This window comes from Myxine glutinosa, chromosome 3, assembly GCF_964187855.1.
Source record: "Myxine glutinosa chromosome 3, kmMyxGlut1.1, whole genome shotgun sequence".
In the NCBI taxonomy this organism is placed as follows: domain Eukaryota; kingdom Metazoa; phylum Chordata; class Myxini; order Myxiniformes; family Myxinidae; genus Myxine; species Myxine glutinosa.
The window spans coordinates 119,469,681-119,485,397 of NC_136263.1; the positions used below are offsets into that span (position 1 = coordinate 119,469,681).

The window sequence follows — 15,717 nt, forward strand, 5'->3', positions numbered from 1 at the left end:
CAATGGCTTGATCTCTGATCATGAATTTGGTTTCAGACCTGGTCACTCTACTCTGGACATGCTGCTTCTGCTTTCTCAACAAATGGATGGAGGTCCTCAATGCCAAACAGGAAATTAGAGCTGTCTCCCTTGACATATCACATGCCTTCGATACGGTCTGGCACCCCGCTCTGCTCACCAAACTCTCCTCCTTTGGTATCCATTGAAATCTCCACGCATGGCTGGTGGACATCCTCTCTAGTCATAGTCAACGTGTGGCCCTGAATGGGTTTCTCTCATCTCCTCTTCCTGTTCAGGCTGGAGTTCCCCAAGGCAGTGTTCTGGGCCCTGTGCTTTTTCTGGTCTTCATCAACGATCTCTCTGGCTCTCATGAAAATCCTCTCGATCTCTTTGCTGATGACTCTACTCTCTGTTGCTCCATTCCTCATCCCTCAAATCAGCAGTCTGCAGCCTCCTCACTCTCTGCAGACCTGGACAAAATCACAGACTGGGCAAACAAGTGGAACATCTCTTTCAAGCCTGACAAATCTCACACTCTTACGATGTCTCTCCGAAAAGACCGACTGAACAACCCTCCCATCCACTTTCTGAATAATCCTTTCCAAGAAGTTCTGTCACTCAATCTTTTGCGTCTCACTATCTGCCATGATCTTTCCTGGGAAAACCACATTTCAAATCTGGCCTCCAAAGCCAGTCGCCAACTGGGCATCCTCCGTCATGCGAAGTCCTTCCTTGGCACACCTGAGCTCCTCACCACATACAAGGCTTTCATCCGCAGCTCAATGGAGTACTGCTCTCCCCTCTGGGCTGGTGCTCCTGCCTCACACCTAGCTCGTCTTCCCGCTGTTGAAAGCAAAGCGTTCAAAATCATTGGAATCTCCTGCGATGAAGCTAACTCCAAGGGCCTTTCACTCACTCACCGCAGGCAGGTTGGTGGTCTTTCCGTCTTCTACCGACTCCTCTCTGGCCTTGCCCCCCCCCCCCCCAGCTCTCTATGGGCTCTGTCCGCCAAATATTCCTACAGGTCGCACAAGATCTGCCTGCAACCCTCTTATGGTTAAACTGCCAAAATCAAGACTCTCTGCTCACCTTCACTCCTGCATTCCTCTTTTCTCCTGCCTCTGGAACAAACTCCCTCACTCTCTTCAATCCAACTCCACCCTCCAGGTCTTTAAGACAGCTGTTCACCGCCATCTCTTATCTTCCCCCATCCAAAACCTTGATCTTTTCTACCCCCGCTAATTTCACCCCAAATCCACTCTTTTGAAATACCAACTTCTGTCCTGGAAGTCCTTGGTGTCCTCGTATTTTATACTTCTCCCACCCCCCACCCCCCTTCCCATGCCTCCTCCCCCCAAGCCCTCTCCCTCCCACACATCTCCCTGCTCTCAAATGTTGTGTTTGTGTGCTTCCCCTTCTCTCCCCATCTTGTCTTCCGCTCCCTCTTTTTATATATTTTGTTTGTCACATTTGTCACATGTCACAAATGTCAGTTTGATTTGTTTGTGAAGTAAATGTTAGCTCTTTCACGAGCCTCGATTCTGTATACAAAAAAAAAAAAAAAAATACTGACAATATCATTGTTCCATACATCAAAATCATCCCCATTCAACCCTCTATCGCAACACATATACAGGTTTCCCATGACATCCAATATTCATACAATTAATAAAAACTCAACCTTACCCCCTTATTTTGGGTGCGATGCCGGAATTTTGAGAATCAAATCAATTTTCAACAATGTGCATGTCAGAAGGCTGAAATAAGATACATATTGCCTTTTTCTCACTATGCGCATGAAAATTATATCGTTCAGTCCTATTGTTTGATTTCATCAAAATAATCGATGTCAGTCCTCTGACCCATCAGTTTCAGCGAGCGTTTCGAGATTCTGTGCTCGCTCACGTTTGCCCTTCTTCCCTTGACATTTGCCACATCACATGGCACTTGGTATTTCTGGCAGGAGCAGTTGCGACTACAATTATATATCACACCTTTTCAGCTTGTGAGGGATTGTGCGAGTTCTGGAAATGGTGGCAATATCATAGGTACTGGTAGCAAATATTCTCACCTCTTCCAACCGAATGACGTGGCTGGAGGCAAGATTGGAATGGCGACGTTTGCTGCTTTCTGAACCAGCGGAGCAAAGGGACATCTCAACAGATGCTGCTGGAATGCATCTTCTGTAAGGGGCAAACATCGAATGTCTTTCGAGTTTCCACCAGCGATGAACAGATGAACATGCAGGTCAGCTCATGGAGAGAACGTTTTTCCACCATATACAGTCACGTGAAAAAGTAAGTACACCCCATGTAAAGTTTTGACTTTTTCAACATATTTCAACATACAGCTATTTGATCTTCATTTCAACAATATTGATAGATAAAGGTGATATAATATAACATATATCATGAAACATTTACATTTTGTCATCCATTGTATAATTTAAATAAACATAAATGCAAATTTCGCATGTGGAAAAAGTAAGTACACCCCTACATTTATCACTACTTCAAATACCTAAAATTAGAATCAGGTGCACCAGCTCAGGTGCAAATGATTAGAACATCATTAGAGAGGATCTTGGAGGAACCTGTCTTATTTAAACCTCAGACATTTAGTTTGGTTTGCTCTTTGTTGTTGAAGTGTGCCGCATCACCATGCCTAGATCAAAAAAGCTCGCTGAGGTCTTCAGAAATAAGGTTATAGATGCTTACGAGTCTGGGAAGGGATTTAAAAAGATCTCCAAACAATTTGAAATCAATAATTCGACTGTCCGGAAGATCATCTACAAGTGGAGAAGATTCTAAACAACTGCCAACTTGTTCAGGCCAGGCCGCCCCAGCAAGTTCAGCCAGAGAGCAGACCGCAAGATGCTGAAAGAAGTATCTAAGAACCCCAGAATGTCATCACGGGACCTACAGGTAGCTCTTGCCACTGTTGATGTCAAAGTGCATGAGTCTACCATTAGAAAGAGGCTGCACAAATTTGATGTACATGGGAGGTGTGCCAGGAGGAAACCTTTGCTGTCCAGAAAGAACATCAGGGCAAGACTAAAGTTTGCCAATGAACACCTAGTCAAAGACCAGCACTTCTGGAACAATGTGCTCTGGACAGATGAGTCAAAGGTAGAGCTATTTGGCCACAGTACCAGAAGACATGTTTGGTGAAAACCAAAGACAGAATTTGACCACAAGAACCTGATACCAACTGTAAAGCATGGTGGTGGAAATATTATGGTTTGGGACAGCTTTGCTGCATCAGGGCCTGGGCAGCTCACCATCATAGATTCCACTATGTATTCTTCATTGTACCAGAGGGTGCTTGAGGATAATGTGAGGCCGTCTGTCGGAAATTGAAGCTCAACCGAAGGTGGACCTTGCAACATGACAATGACCCTAAACATACCAGTAAATCCACCAAGGAATGGCTGAAAAGAAAGAAATGGAGGGTTCTGGAATGGCCAAGTCAAAGCCCGGATCTAAATCCCATCGAGATGTTGTGAGGGGATTCGAAACGAGCTGTGCATGCAAGAAACCCCTCAAACATCGCACAGCTGAAAGAATTCTGCATGGAGGAGTCGGCAAAAATTTCTCCCAGTCGATGTCAGAGACTGGTAGACAGTTATAAGAAACGCCTACTTGAGGTTGTTTCTGCCAAAGGGGGCAATACCACCTATTATAGCCAAGGGTGTATTTACTTTTTCCACCTGCGAAATTTGAATTTATGTTTATTTACATTATACAATGGACTACAAAATGTAAATGTTTCATGATATTTGTTATATTATATCACCTTTATCTATCAATATTGTTCAAATGAAGATCAAATAGCTATATGTTAAAATATGTTGAAAAAGTCAAAACTTTACATGGGGTGTACTTACTTTTTCACGTGACTGTAATGCCATCAACAGGTTCCTCGCTGCTCTTATGATTTAATCTGTCACCTCTAAGTTGTCGCTTTCCCCACATCTTGCAAGAACTTCACAGCGTGTTTGGTGACGAAACTGCAGGACCCTGGTCTTGCCAATGTCGGAGATGAAATTTGTGCCATCTTTTCCAGAGAAGACATGAAGGAAAGGCTGGAGGTTGCAGTCACTGAGGCCCAGAAGCTATGCCAGCTCATTATCAGGCACCCACTGATCTCATTCTCTCTGTGAGGTTTGTGGGCACTCTGTCGTTGTCACACTAGTCCTTTTGTAGATTCTACATGGTCATACCTATCCCTGGGATCAGCAAATCAGCTCCATCAGCAAACTCCAAAATCCTTTCACCTTCTCCATTTCTCACACCAAATCCTTTCACCTTCTGGTGTGAGAAATGGAGAAGGTGAAAGGATTTTGGAGTTTGCTGATGGCGCTGATTTGTTGATTTGTAATACTCAATTCCAGAAAGAGGATAATAAGCTTGTTACATACACGTCAGGTGGGTCGACGACAACCGTTGACTACCTGATGGTGCGTAGGCGAGATAGGGGGCACCTCCGGGACACAAAGGTGATCCCGGGGGAGGAGGCTGTTTCACAGCACCACTTGGTTGTCTGCGACATAAGGGTGAAAGGTGCGAGGAGAGCGCGGCGGGTGAAGTACCAACCAAGAATGAAGGTGTGGAGGTTGAAAGAGGTGACAGTAAGGGAGGCATTAAAAGAGAGGCTGAGTAGGGTAGAGGATGATGTGGTTGAGCTTGAAAGTGGTTGGATGTCAATGAAAGCGAGTCTGTTGGGAGCAGTTGGTGAGGTATGTGGATGGACAAAAGGACCACCAAGGCACTCGGAAACATGGTGGTGGGATGATGAAGTTGGAAAGAGGATTGACGAGAAGAGGAAGAAGTTCAAGGAGTGGCAGAAGGCGAAGGGTACGGGAGGAGAAACAGCAGAGCATGAAAGTTATAAGGCAGCCAGGAAGGCTGCAAAGAAAGAGGTAGCAAAGGCGCAGGAGGCATGTAGGAAAATGTTCGGAGAACGCTTGGATTCGGAAGAGGGTCAGAAAGCAGTATTCAGGATTGCAAAGCACATAGCGAAAGAGAGGTGTGATGTGATGGGGGTGAGTTGCTTGAAGGATGAACTGGGACAAATCGTTGTCGACCCAGATGGAATTAAAGGAAGATGGAAAATATATATGGAAATGCTGTTGAATACAGAGAATGAATGGGATGGCAACATAGAGAGTAACCCAGTTTTAGGACCGGCAGAGAAGATAACTGAGAAGGAAGTTGAGGAAGCGATAAAAGCAATGAAGAGTGGAAAAGCGGGAGGGCCGACAGGAGTTGTGGGAGATATGTTGAAGGCAGCAGGAAGTTGGGGTGTGAAGAGAATGACAGAGATCTGTAATCTGGTGGTGAAAGAAGGCCACATTCCAGTTGATTGGGAACTGAGTACCCTCGTTCCTCTATACAAGGGGAAAGGTGACCCTCTGGAGTGTGGCTCGTACCGAGCGATAAAGTTATTGGAGCATGGAATGAAGGTATTGGAAAGGGTGTTGGAGAGGAGGATAAGGAAGAAAGTGAAGATCGACGAAATGCAGTTTGGATTTATGCCAGGAAGAGGAACGACAGATGCGCTTTTCATTGTGAGGCAGTTGCAGGAGAAGTACATGGAGAAGAGGAAGAAGTTGTTTTTTGGGTTTGTTGATCTCGAGAAAGCATTCGATAGGGTTCCACGCAATGTATTGACATGGGCATTGAGGAAGTTAGGAGTGGAGGAATGGTTGATCAGAGTAGTGATGGCAATGTACAAAAGAGCACGCACAGCTGTAAGGACTTAGGACGGGAACAGTGGTGAGTTTGAGGTGAAGGTGGGAGTGCATGAGGGGTCGGTACTAAGTCCACTACTATTTGTAGCTGTGATGGAGGTGCTGGCTCAGAACGTAAAGGAGGGTTTACCGTGGGAGTTGTTGTATGCAGATGATCTGGTGTTGATTGCGGAAAGTATGGATGGACTGAAGGAAAAGATGAACAAGTGGAAGGAATGTATGGAGACAAAAGGTCTGAAGGTGAATATCGGAAAGACGAAGGTGATGGCAAGTGGTAAAGCATGTGGTGAGGTGGAAAGAACTGGGAAGTGGCCGTGTGCTGTGTGCAGGAAGGGTGTCGGAGTGAACTCCATTCAATGTACAATGTGCGCTGAGTGGGTTCATCAAAAATGTAGTGGTCTGAGAGGGTCATTTACCAGTGTGGCAGCTACATTCAAATGTAAGGTGTGCACAGAGGGAGCTGCAGATGGAGGAAATGTTGAGTTGGATCTTGGAGACGGTGTGAAGCTGGAAGGTGTGAAAAATTTTTGCTACCTCGGAGACATGCTGAATGGAGAAGGTGGATCAGACTCGGCAACGGTTGCTCGAGTGAGATGTGCATGGAAGAAGTTTCGGGAACTGAGTGGTGTGCTGATGAGGAGGAGAGTGTCGCTGAAGCTGAAGGGAAAGGTGTATGCTGCATGTGTGAGAAGTGTTATGATTTATGGGAGCGAGACATGGGTAATGAACGTAGAGCAGCAACGAAGGCTGGAAAGGGTGGAAATGCGAATGGTTCGATGGATGTGCAGAGTATCGTTGAGAGAGAGGAAGACAAATGATGAATTGCGAAAGATGATGGGAATATTGCCTGTGATTGATGCTGTGAAGAGGAACAGGTTGAGATGGTTTGGTCATGTGTTGAGGAAGGATGAAAGTGACTGGTTGAGAAGAGTGATGGAAATTAATGTAGAAGGAAGTAGAGGATGGGGAAGACCGAGAAAGACTTGGCTAAAGATGGTGGAAGAAGAAATGCGGGCAAGGGGGTTAACAAGGAGAGATGCAGAAAATAGGGCAAAATGGAGAATATTGTCATGGGGACCGCAAGGCTAACCCCCGCTCTAGCAGGGAAAATGGCCTTAAAATGCATGTTGTTGTTGTTGTTGTTGTATACCTATCCCTGGGGAAATGGACACTGATGCAGTTGGCTGGAAGTGTACACATGAGCTTGCGCATAAGTCTGGCTTTGTACTAATTGAATGTTTCGCCTTCAAGAAACTGATGTTGGATGAAGCTCATTGCATCCACAACTAGAACGGCACTCAGTAGAGAGCAAACCTCCACCTGGTTGGCCATATCACTCAATGGTGAAGAATCACTTCAAAAATTAAATAATTATCCTATCCGAATACATATTCAGATCTTCACCAAAATTGAATCGTTTCTTCCTTGTCACACACCCAACCTGTCCACCAAGTTTCGTCCAAATCCATCCATAACTTTCTGAGATATCCCGCAATGTATAGTGTTTGGCCCTATCTCCCAATGGTGAAGATTTACTTAAAATTTTAAATAATTCTCATATCCGAATCCATATTCAGATCTTCACCAATAACGAATCTATTTGTCCTTGTCAGACACTCATCAGGTCCACCAAGGTGGACCTTGCAACATGACAATGACCCTAAACATACCAGTAAATCCACCAAGGAATGGCTGAAAAGAAAGAAATGGAGGGTTCTGGAATGGCCAAGTCAAAGCCCGGATCTAAATCCCATCGAGATGTTGTGAGGGGATTCGAAACGAGCTGTGCATGCAAGAAACCCCTCAAACATCGCACAGCTGAAAGAATTCTGCATGGAGGAGTCGGCAAAAATTTCTCCCAGTCGATGTCAGAGACTGGTAGACAGTTATAAGAAACGCCTACTTGAGGTTGTTTCTGCCAAAGGGGGCAATACCACCTATTATAGCCAAGGGTGTATTTACTTTTTCCACCTGCGAAATTTGAATTTATGTTTATTTACATTATACAATGGACTACAAAATGTAAATGTTTCATGATATTTGTTATATTATATCACCTTTATCTATCAATATTGTTCAAATGAAGATCAAATAGCTATATGTTAAAATATGTTGAAAAAGTCAAAACTTTACATGGGGTGTACTTACTTTTTCACGTGACTGTAATGCCATCAACAGGTTCCTCGCTGCTCTTATGATTTAATCTGTCACCTCTAAGTTGTCGCTTTCCCCACATCTTGCAAGAACTTCACAGCGTGTTTGGTGACGAAACTGCAGGACCCTGGTCTTGCCAATGTCGGAGATGAAATTTGTGCCATCTTTTCCAGAGAAGACATGAAGGAAAGGCTGGAGGTTGCAGTCACTGAGGCCCAGAAGCTATGCCAGCTCATTATCAGGCACCCACTGATCTCATTCTCTCTGTGAGGTTTGTGGGCACTCTGTCGTTGTCACACTAGTCCTTTTGTAGATTCTACATGGTCATACCTATCCCTGGGATCAGCAAATCAGCTCCATCAGCAAACTCCAAAATCCTTTCACCTTCTCCATTTCTCACACCAAATCCTTTCACCTTCTGGTGTGAGAAATGGAGAAGGTGAAAGGATTTTGGAGTTTGCTGATGGCGCTGATTTGTTGATTTGTAATACTCAATTCCAGAAAGAGGATAATAAGCTTGTTACATACACGTCAGGTGGGTCGACGACAACCGTTGACTACCTGATGGTGCGTAGGCGAGATAGGGGGCACCTCCGGGACACAAAGGTGATCCCGGGGGAGGAGGCTGTTTCACAGCACCACTTGGTTGTCTGCGACATAAGGGTGAAAGGTGCGAGGAGAGCGCGGCGGGTGAAGTACCAACCAAGAATGAAGGTGTGGAGGTTGAAAGAGGTGACAGTAAGGGAGGCATTAAAAGAGAGGCTGAGTAGGGTAGAGGATGATGTGGTTGAGCTTGAAAGTGGTTGGATGTCAATGAAAGCGAGTCTGTTGGGAGCAGTTGGTGAGGTATGTGGATGGACAAAAGGACCACCAAGGCACTCGGAAACATGGTGGTGGGATGATGAAGTTGGAAAGAGGATTGACGAGAAGAGGAAGAAGTTCAAGGAGTGGCAGAAGGCGAAGGGTACGGGAGGAGAAACAGCAGAGCATGAAAGTTATAAGGCAGCCAGGAAGGCTGCAAAGAAAGAGGTAGCAAAGGCGCAGGAGGCATGTAGGAAAATGTTCGGAGAACGCTTGGATTCGGAAGAGGGTCAGAAAGCAGTATTCAGGATTGCAAAGCACATAGCGAAAGAGAGGTGTGATGTGATGGGGGTGAGTTGCTTGAAGGATGAACTGGGACAAATCGTTGTCGACCCAGATGGAATTAAAGGAAGATGGAAAATATATATGGAAATGCTGTTGAATACAGAGAATGAATGGGATGGCAACATAGAGAGTAACCCAGTTTTAGGACCGGCAGAGAAGATAACTGAGAAGGAAGTTGAGGAAGCGATAAAAGCAATGAAGAGTGGAAAAGCGGGAGGGCCGACAGGAGTTGTGGGAGATATGTTGAAGGCAGCAGGAAGTTGGGGTGTGAAGAGAATGACAGAGATCTGTAATCTGGTGGTGAAAGAAGGCCACATTCCAGTTGATTGGGAACTGAGTACCCTCGTTCCTCTATACAAGGGGAAAGGTGACCCTCTGGAGTGTGGCTCGTACCGAGCGATAAAGTTATTGGAGCATGGAATGAAGGTATTGGAAAGGGTGTTGGAGAGGAGGATAAGGAAGAAAGTGAAGATCGACGAAATGCAGTTTGGATTTATGCCAGGAAGAGGAACGACAGATGCGCTTTTCATTGTGAGGCAGTTGCAGGAGAAGTACATGGAGAAGAGGAAGAAGTTGTTTTTTGGGTTTGTTGATCTCGAGAAAGCATTCGATAGGGTTCCACGCAATGTATTGACATGGGCATTGAGGAAGTTAGGAGTGGAGGAATGGTTGATCAGAGTAGTGATGGCAATGTACAAAAGAGCACGCACAGCTGTAAGGACTTAGGACGGGAACAGTGGTGAGTTTGAGGTGAAGGTGGGAGTGCATGAGGGGTCGGTACTAAGTCCACTACTATTTGTAGCTGTGATGGAGGTGCTGGCTCAGAACGTAAAGGAGGGTTTACCGTGGGAGTTGTTGTATGCAGATGATCTGGTGTTGATTGCGGAAAGTATGGATGGACTGAAGGAAAAGATGAACAAGTGGAAGGAATGTATGGAGACAAAAGGTCTGAAGGTGAATATCGGAAAGACGAAGGTGATGGCAAGTGGTAAAGCATGTGGTGAGGTGGAAAGAACTGGGAAGTGGCCGTGTGCTGTGTGCAGGAAGGGTGTCGGAGTGAACTCCATTCAATGTACAATGTGCGCTGAGTGGGTTCATCAAAAATGTAGTGGTCTGAGAGGGTCATTTACCAGTGTGGCAGCTACATTCAAATGTAAGGTGTGCACAGAGGGAGCTGCAGATGGAGGAAATGTTGAGTTGGATCTTGGAGACGGTGTGAAGCTGGAAGGTGTGAAAAATTTTTGCTACCTCGGAGACATGCTGAATGGAGAAGGTGGATCAGACTCGGCAACGGTTGCTCGAGTGAGATGTGCATGGAAGAAGTTTCGGGAACTGAGTGGTGTGCTGATGAGGAGGAGAGTGTCGCTGAAGCTGAAGGGAAAGGTGTATGCTGCATGTGTGAGAAGTGTTATGATTTATGGGAGCGAGACATGGGTAATGAACGTAGAGCAGCAACGAAGGCTGGAAAGGGTGGAAATGCGAATGGTTCGATGGATGTGCAGAGTATCGTTGAGAGAGAGGAAGACAAATGATGAATTGCGAAAGATGATGGGAATATTGCCTGTGATTGATGCTGTGAAGAGGAACAGGTTGAGATGGTTTGGTCATGTGTTGAGGAAGGATGAAAGTGACTGGTTGAGAAGAGTGATGGAAATTAATGTAGAAGGAAGTAGAGGATGGGGAAGACCGAGAAAGACTTGGCTAAAGATGGTGGAAGAAGAAATGCGGGCAAGGGGGTTAACAAGGAGAGATGCAGAAAATAGGGCAAAATGGAGAATATTGTCATGGGGACCGCAAGGCTAACCCCCGCTCTAGCAGGGAAAATGGCCTTAAAATGCATGTTGTTGTTGTTGTTGTTGTTGTATACCTATCCCTGGGGAAATGGACACTGATGCAGTTGGCTGGAAGTGTACACATGAGCTTGCGCATAAGTCTGGCTTTGTACTAATTGAATGTTTCGCCTTCAAGAAACTGATGTTGGATGAAGCTCATTGCATCCACAACTAGAACGGCACTCAGTAGAGAGCAAACCTCCACCTGGTTGGCCATATCACTCAATGGTGAAGAATCACTTCAAAAATTAAATAATTATCCTATCCGAATACATATTCAGATCTTCACCAAAATTGAATCGTTTCTTCCTTGTCACACACCCAACCTGTCCACCAAGTTTCGTCCAAATCCATCCATAACTTTCTGAGATATCCCGCAATGTATAGTGTTTGGCCCTATCTCCCAATGGTGAAGATTTACTTAAAATTTTAAATAATTCTCATATCCGAATCCATATTCAGATCTTCACCAATAACGAATCTATTTGTCCTTGTCAGACACTCATCAGGTCCACCAAGTTTCGTCCAAATCCGTCCACAACTTTTTGAGATATTCTGTATGTATCGTTTTTGGCCCAATCTCCCAATGGTGAAGAATCACTTAAAAACATTAAATAATTCTCATATCCGATTTCATATTCAGATCTTCACCAAAATCTAATCGAATCGTCCTTGTCAGACACCCAACAGGTCCACCAAGTTTGCATTTCTTCTTGTGTGTGAAGCATAACTTTTATTCACTTTCTTTAAGTTTTGCTTCAAACATGTGTCTACCTCGTTCTTCCCAATTTGCTGAGCGTTTGTTCGGCCGTTCTTGATGACTTCAGTTGCTGCCTGTCCTGTTGCTATGTAAGTATGTTGTTAGAGTTGACTTGAAAAGGGTTGATCATGTTCTGTGTGATATGCTCAATTATGTCATCAACAGTTTTGGGTTTTCCTTCCTCATGGTGCGGATAATCACTATTGCTCATTGGAATGTTCATCATTCATTTGAACTGTGATGGAACTTCAGAAGACACCAGTTTTGGGTGCAACCACTTGGTTCTTGCTTTGGCATCCAGTGCTAAACCAGTCAAACCACTGGTGTGCTCCTTCACGTCCCTGTTGTAAGTCTGCTCAAGGGACAAGTCAGTTTGTACAGCATTGAAAGACCCTGCATTTATTCTCACAACAAAGTGCCCTTCATGAAGTATTGTCACACTTTTGGTGCTGTGACCTTCAAGTTGTTCATTTCTTGCAGGTACAGTGGAAGAAAATAACTATAGTTGTGATGACCTGCAGCAGCATATTTCCGGCTTCTGCCAAGATCTGTTCCCAATTGCCTGTCCGCTGAGCAGATGTGAAGCGAAGAAGAATGTCAATCGTCTTGATGTAGCTTCTCTAGACAAAGTGTCTTCTCCAGTCTTGCTCATGGAGGTCGATCAGTTCCTGCAGCTTGAATAAGGACTTCCATGGGAGGCTTGGCTCAATGATGCATGGTCCACCAGTGTGCTTCTTTTCTAGGATGTTGTAGAGGCTTTCCAAGTCGCCAACAAGTTCCTTCAGGAAGTGAATATCAGCATCTCCTTTAATGTACCATTCTTCAAATGACTCCCAGTGTAGTTTTGCCATTGCTTCAGGTAGTAATTTGTGTGATACATGCTTTGGTAGTAATCCCCAGCTGATCCAAAGATTGGTGTTCATAGGCCCGGATCGATGTTCGATGTCCGCAGGCCAAAAATGCAGTCTGGACATCTCCCAAATGCATGGGTGCTCCGGCTTGTATAAATACTAACGGAACGAAATCAATTAGCTCACAACACATATTATCTAAAATATTACATGAATACACAATGGCACATACCTGTAAATAGAGATAAAAATGTAATACACTGATGACAGCCACCTGACATGCACCTTGTGAGAAATCGATGACGATTCAACATTCCGACATCGCACCCAAAATAAGGGGGTAAGGTTGAATTATCATTAAAATTTCTGTGAATATCGGATCTCATCGGAAACCTGTATATGTGGTGCGATTGAGGGTTGAATAGGGATGATTTTAGATTATTGTGTCTGTCATTCGAATAAAACATAATATATCTACATTTTCTTTATTTTATGGAATGTGCCTCTTCATTCTGGTAAAGCCTGATGTTGGCTTAGCGGTTAGGGTGCAGGCTTGGGATCCTAGGATCCTGAGTTTGAAATCCCGGTCGATCGCTGAATTAACGCCAGGGGGGTTGACTCAGCCTGTCATCCTTCCGAGGTCGGCAAATTGAGTACCAGCTTGCTGGGATGAATGATCCCGGTGTGTCTCCTGATTTAGAATAGGTACACCGTATCCTTGCGCATCGTAAGAGGCGACTAAGGGTTGGCGTCAGGACCCATTGCCTCAAAAATGGAACCATGAGGTCATGGGGCCCGCAAGGCTAACCCCCTGCTCTAGCGGGTAAAAATGGCCTTAAAACGATCATTCATTTTTCATTCCTCACATTCTGGTCATTTTGATACCAAATTGTTATTGGTAGCATTATTGTTGTTGAATGTATGGGGGGAAATGCGTACATCGCTGAATTGGCTCTCGGATATCCGCGGTGTAAATGTAAACGCAATTTTCACAGTGAGGTACGCTGACCTCAGAGGGTTGCCCTCTGGAGTATTGTTCAGGAAGGTCTGAAGTTAAAAAAAATATTGGGCAACCAAATATAGCATGAGGTGTCCACAACTTCCTAAATATGGGGGTTAATATGAGCCTACTGCAAAGCCGCAAGGAGCCGGCGAAGCCAAAGCCTCTGTTGAACTTTTTCACAATTATTTATGCATATTCCGCATCCGCAAGATGGCGGCCTCCATGGAGCGATTTGGTGCGTCAAAGCTTCGAAATTCTCAAAGGATCCAGCAAAATCTGGCCTTTCAACATAATACGTACGCGTTCATTCACAACACCGGCTTCGCCGGCTATTGTCCGGGCAGTCAGGAAATCGATCATTCTCTTAAAAATTATTAAGGCTTCTACTTAGAGTGCAACTATTTTAGCCATTATTGTTCATAAATGATACCGTGCTCGTGTATATATGTATAGGTTTTTTTGTCCTATCACTCAATGATGAAGAAATACTATAGGGAATTAAAAAAATTGAAGTATCCGGATCCGGATGAGAATCTTTACCTAAATCGAATAATTTCGTCCTTGTCACATACCCAACCTGTCCACCATGTTTCGTCCGAATTCGTCCACAACTCTTTGAGATACCCTGTTCACAAACAAACGGACAGGGGTGAAAACATAACGTCCATCCATCTTGGGTGGTGAAGGTAACTATAGTCTTGTATTACTCCCATTACCTGCTATCACGTTCAATCGTACCTATTTAATAAAAATAAGTAATTAGCTTAATTTTAATATTTTATCTTTAGTAGAGGTCACAGACTTTGTGACCACCCCTCGGAAAGTTTTAGATCCTGAGAGGTTGGTACGTATTAAATCTATATCATTAGAGCAGAGGTTAAAGGTCACGAAGTGTCGACCACGGATTACATCTGAGACTTCGATGGCAGAGTTTAAATGGTTCTGTCGGAATTGGGCTACGGGTCAGAGGTGCGCGCACGACGACCCGCGGAATAGCATGACGTCATTGGCAGGGATCATGATGTAATCGTGTAAATCTGCCCCAGTCCCAATCTCCGGTTTGTTGGTGTTCGGGTTCGGGATCAGGTTTGTCAATATGGAGCTAAGATGGCTCATTGTACATTCCGACCGGGTATCGTCGAGTTATTTCGCAATTTGCATCCATTTATGTGCATCCTTCTTGCGAGAATGCACTTGTGCGCGGGAAAAGGTGTCGATCCGCCGACGCTTTGCCAGATCCCAGATCGTTAATTCAATCTGACCTTTTGATCGACCTTTCAAATACGCTAGATCCATCGCAATCTGACGTTTAATACATACGAACATGTAAACGATGTTACAGCCTCGACCTCTTATGTTAGAAAAAGAATTTACGCGCGAAGCGGTCTCGAGCCAAGCACCCCCTACACCCCCTGTCCTTGTAACCCCCCCCCTCCCTCTCCGGACCCGTCCCTAGACGCACCGGAACGTGAGCACGCACAACGGCCGGTACGACTTGTGGCTCCGGGAGTCGGTGAGCGGTTTCCCCCAGAAATCGTTGCCGAAGAGCCGCGCAAGAGGCGACCCGGGCCACGCGTCGGGGTTTCCCACGATGGCGAACGTGTCGTCGTGCACGAAGTCTCCGCGAAGGCTGTTGCAGTAGCAAAGCACCGACACCGTGACGCATTGCACGGCGCTCGTCCAGAATTCCGAGGCACCCGCGGAGCTCGTTCGGCGCTCCCTCGAGGCCCTCATGCCTCCCGGCCTCGAGGATGAGGGTCCGGCCGCACGGGCTCCGGCGCGGCACGGGTCGGTGCGCGTGCCCGCGCCGCGCATGCGTTCGCGGGAGGGGGCGCGTTATGGCGCGGGACAGGCGGAGAGCAGTATTGACTCGAGCAGAGGTGGTGTCAGCAAAAAAAATGATTCCAGGAATCCATGCAAATCTTCAACAAAATTATGATCTTCAAGGAAAATATGGACGGATGGCAAAAAAAAAGGGAGATAAATGGATTTTAAGGTTTGCAGCATCCTTCTTTTCCAATCTCCTTTTATGTATTGTCGCACATTCCCATATTTTATTTTGTTTCATCCATTTACCTTAACTTTCCTTGTCTTTCCTTTTTTCCAAAGGCTGCGCTAGGTTAGTAATATTGTGAGTTGATCCGACGTCATTGGTGAACATTTCTCAAAACGAGAAGGTGGCATCACCGCTGCTTCCAGATTCGGAGCAGGTAGCAAGA

At 45.3% G+C, this 15,717-nt stretch overlaps 1 protein-coding gene across 1 annotated transcript in view; it reads right to left on the reverse strand.

The window, feature by feature from the left end:
- TMTC1 (transmembrane O-mannosyltransferase targeting cadherins 1) overlaps positions 1-15,232 on the reverse strand; it is a 120,855-nt gene extending 105,623 nt beyond the window's left edge. The window contains exon 1 of the mRNA XM_078773604.1: positions 14,961-15,232. Coding sequence (XP_078629730.1) covers positions 14,961-15,232 — 272 coding nt within the window. The remainder of the gene's footprint in view (positions 1-14,960) is intronic.
- Between the last annotated feature and the right edge of the window lie 485 nt (positions 15,233-15,717).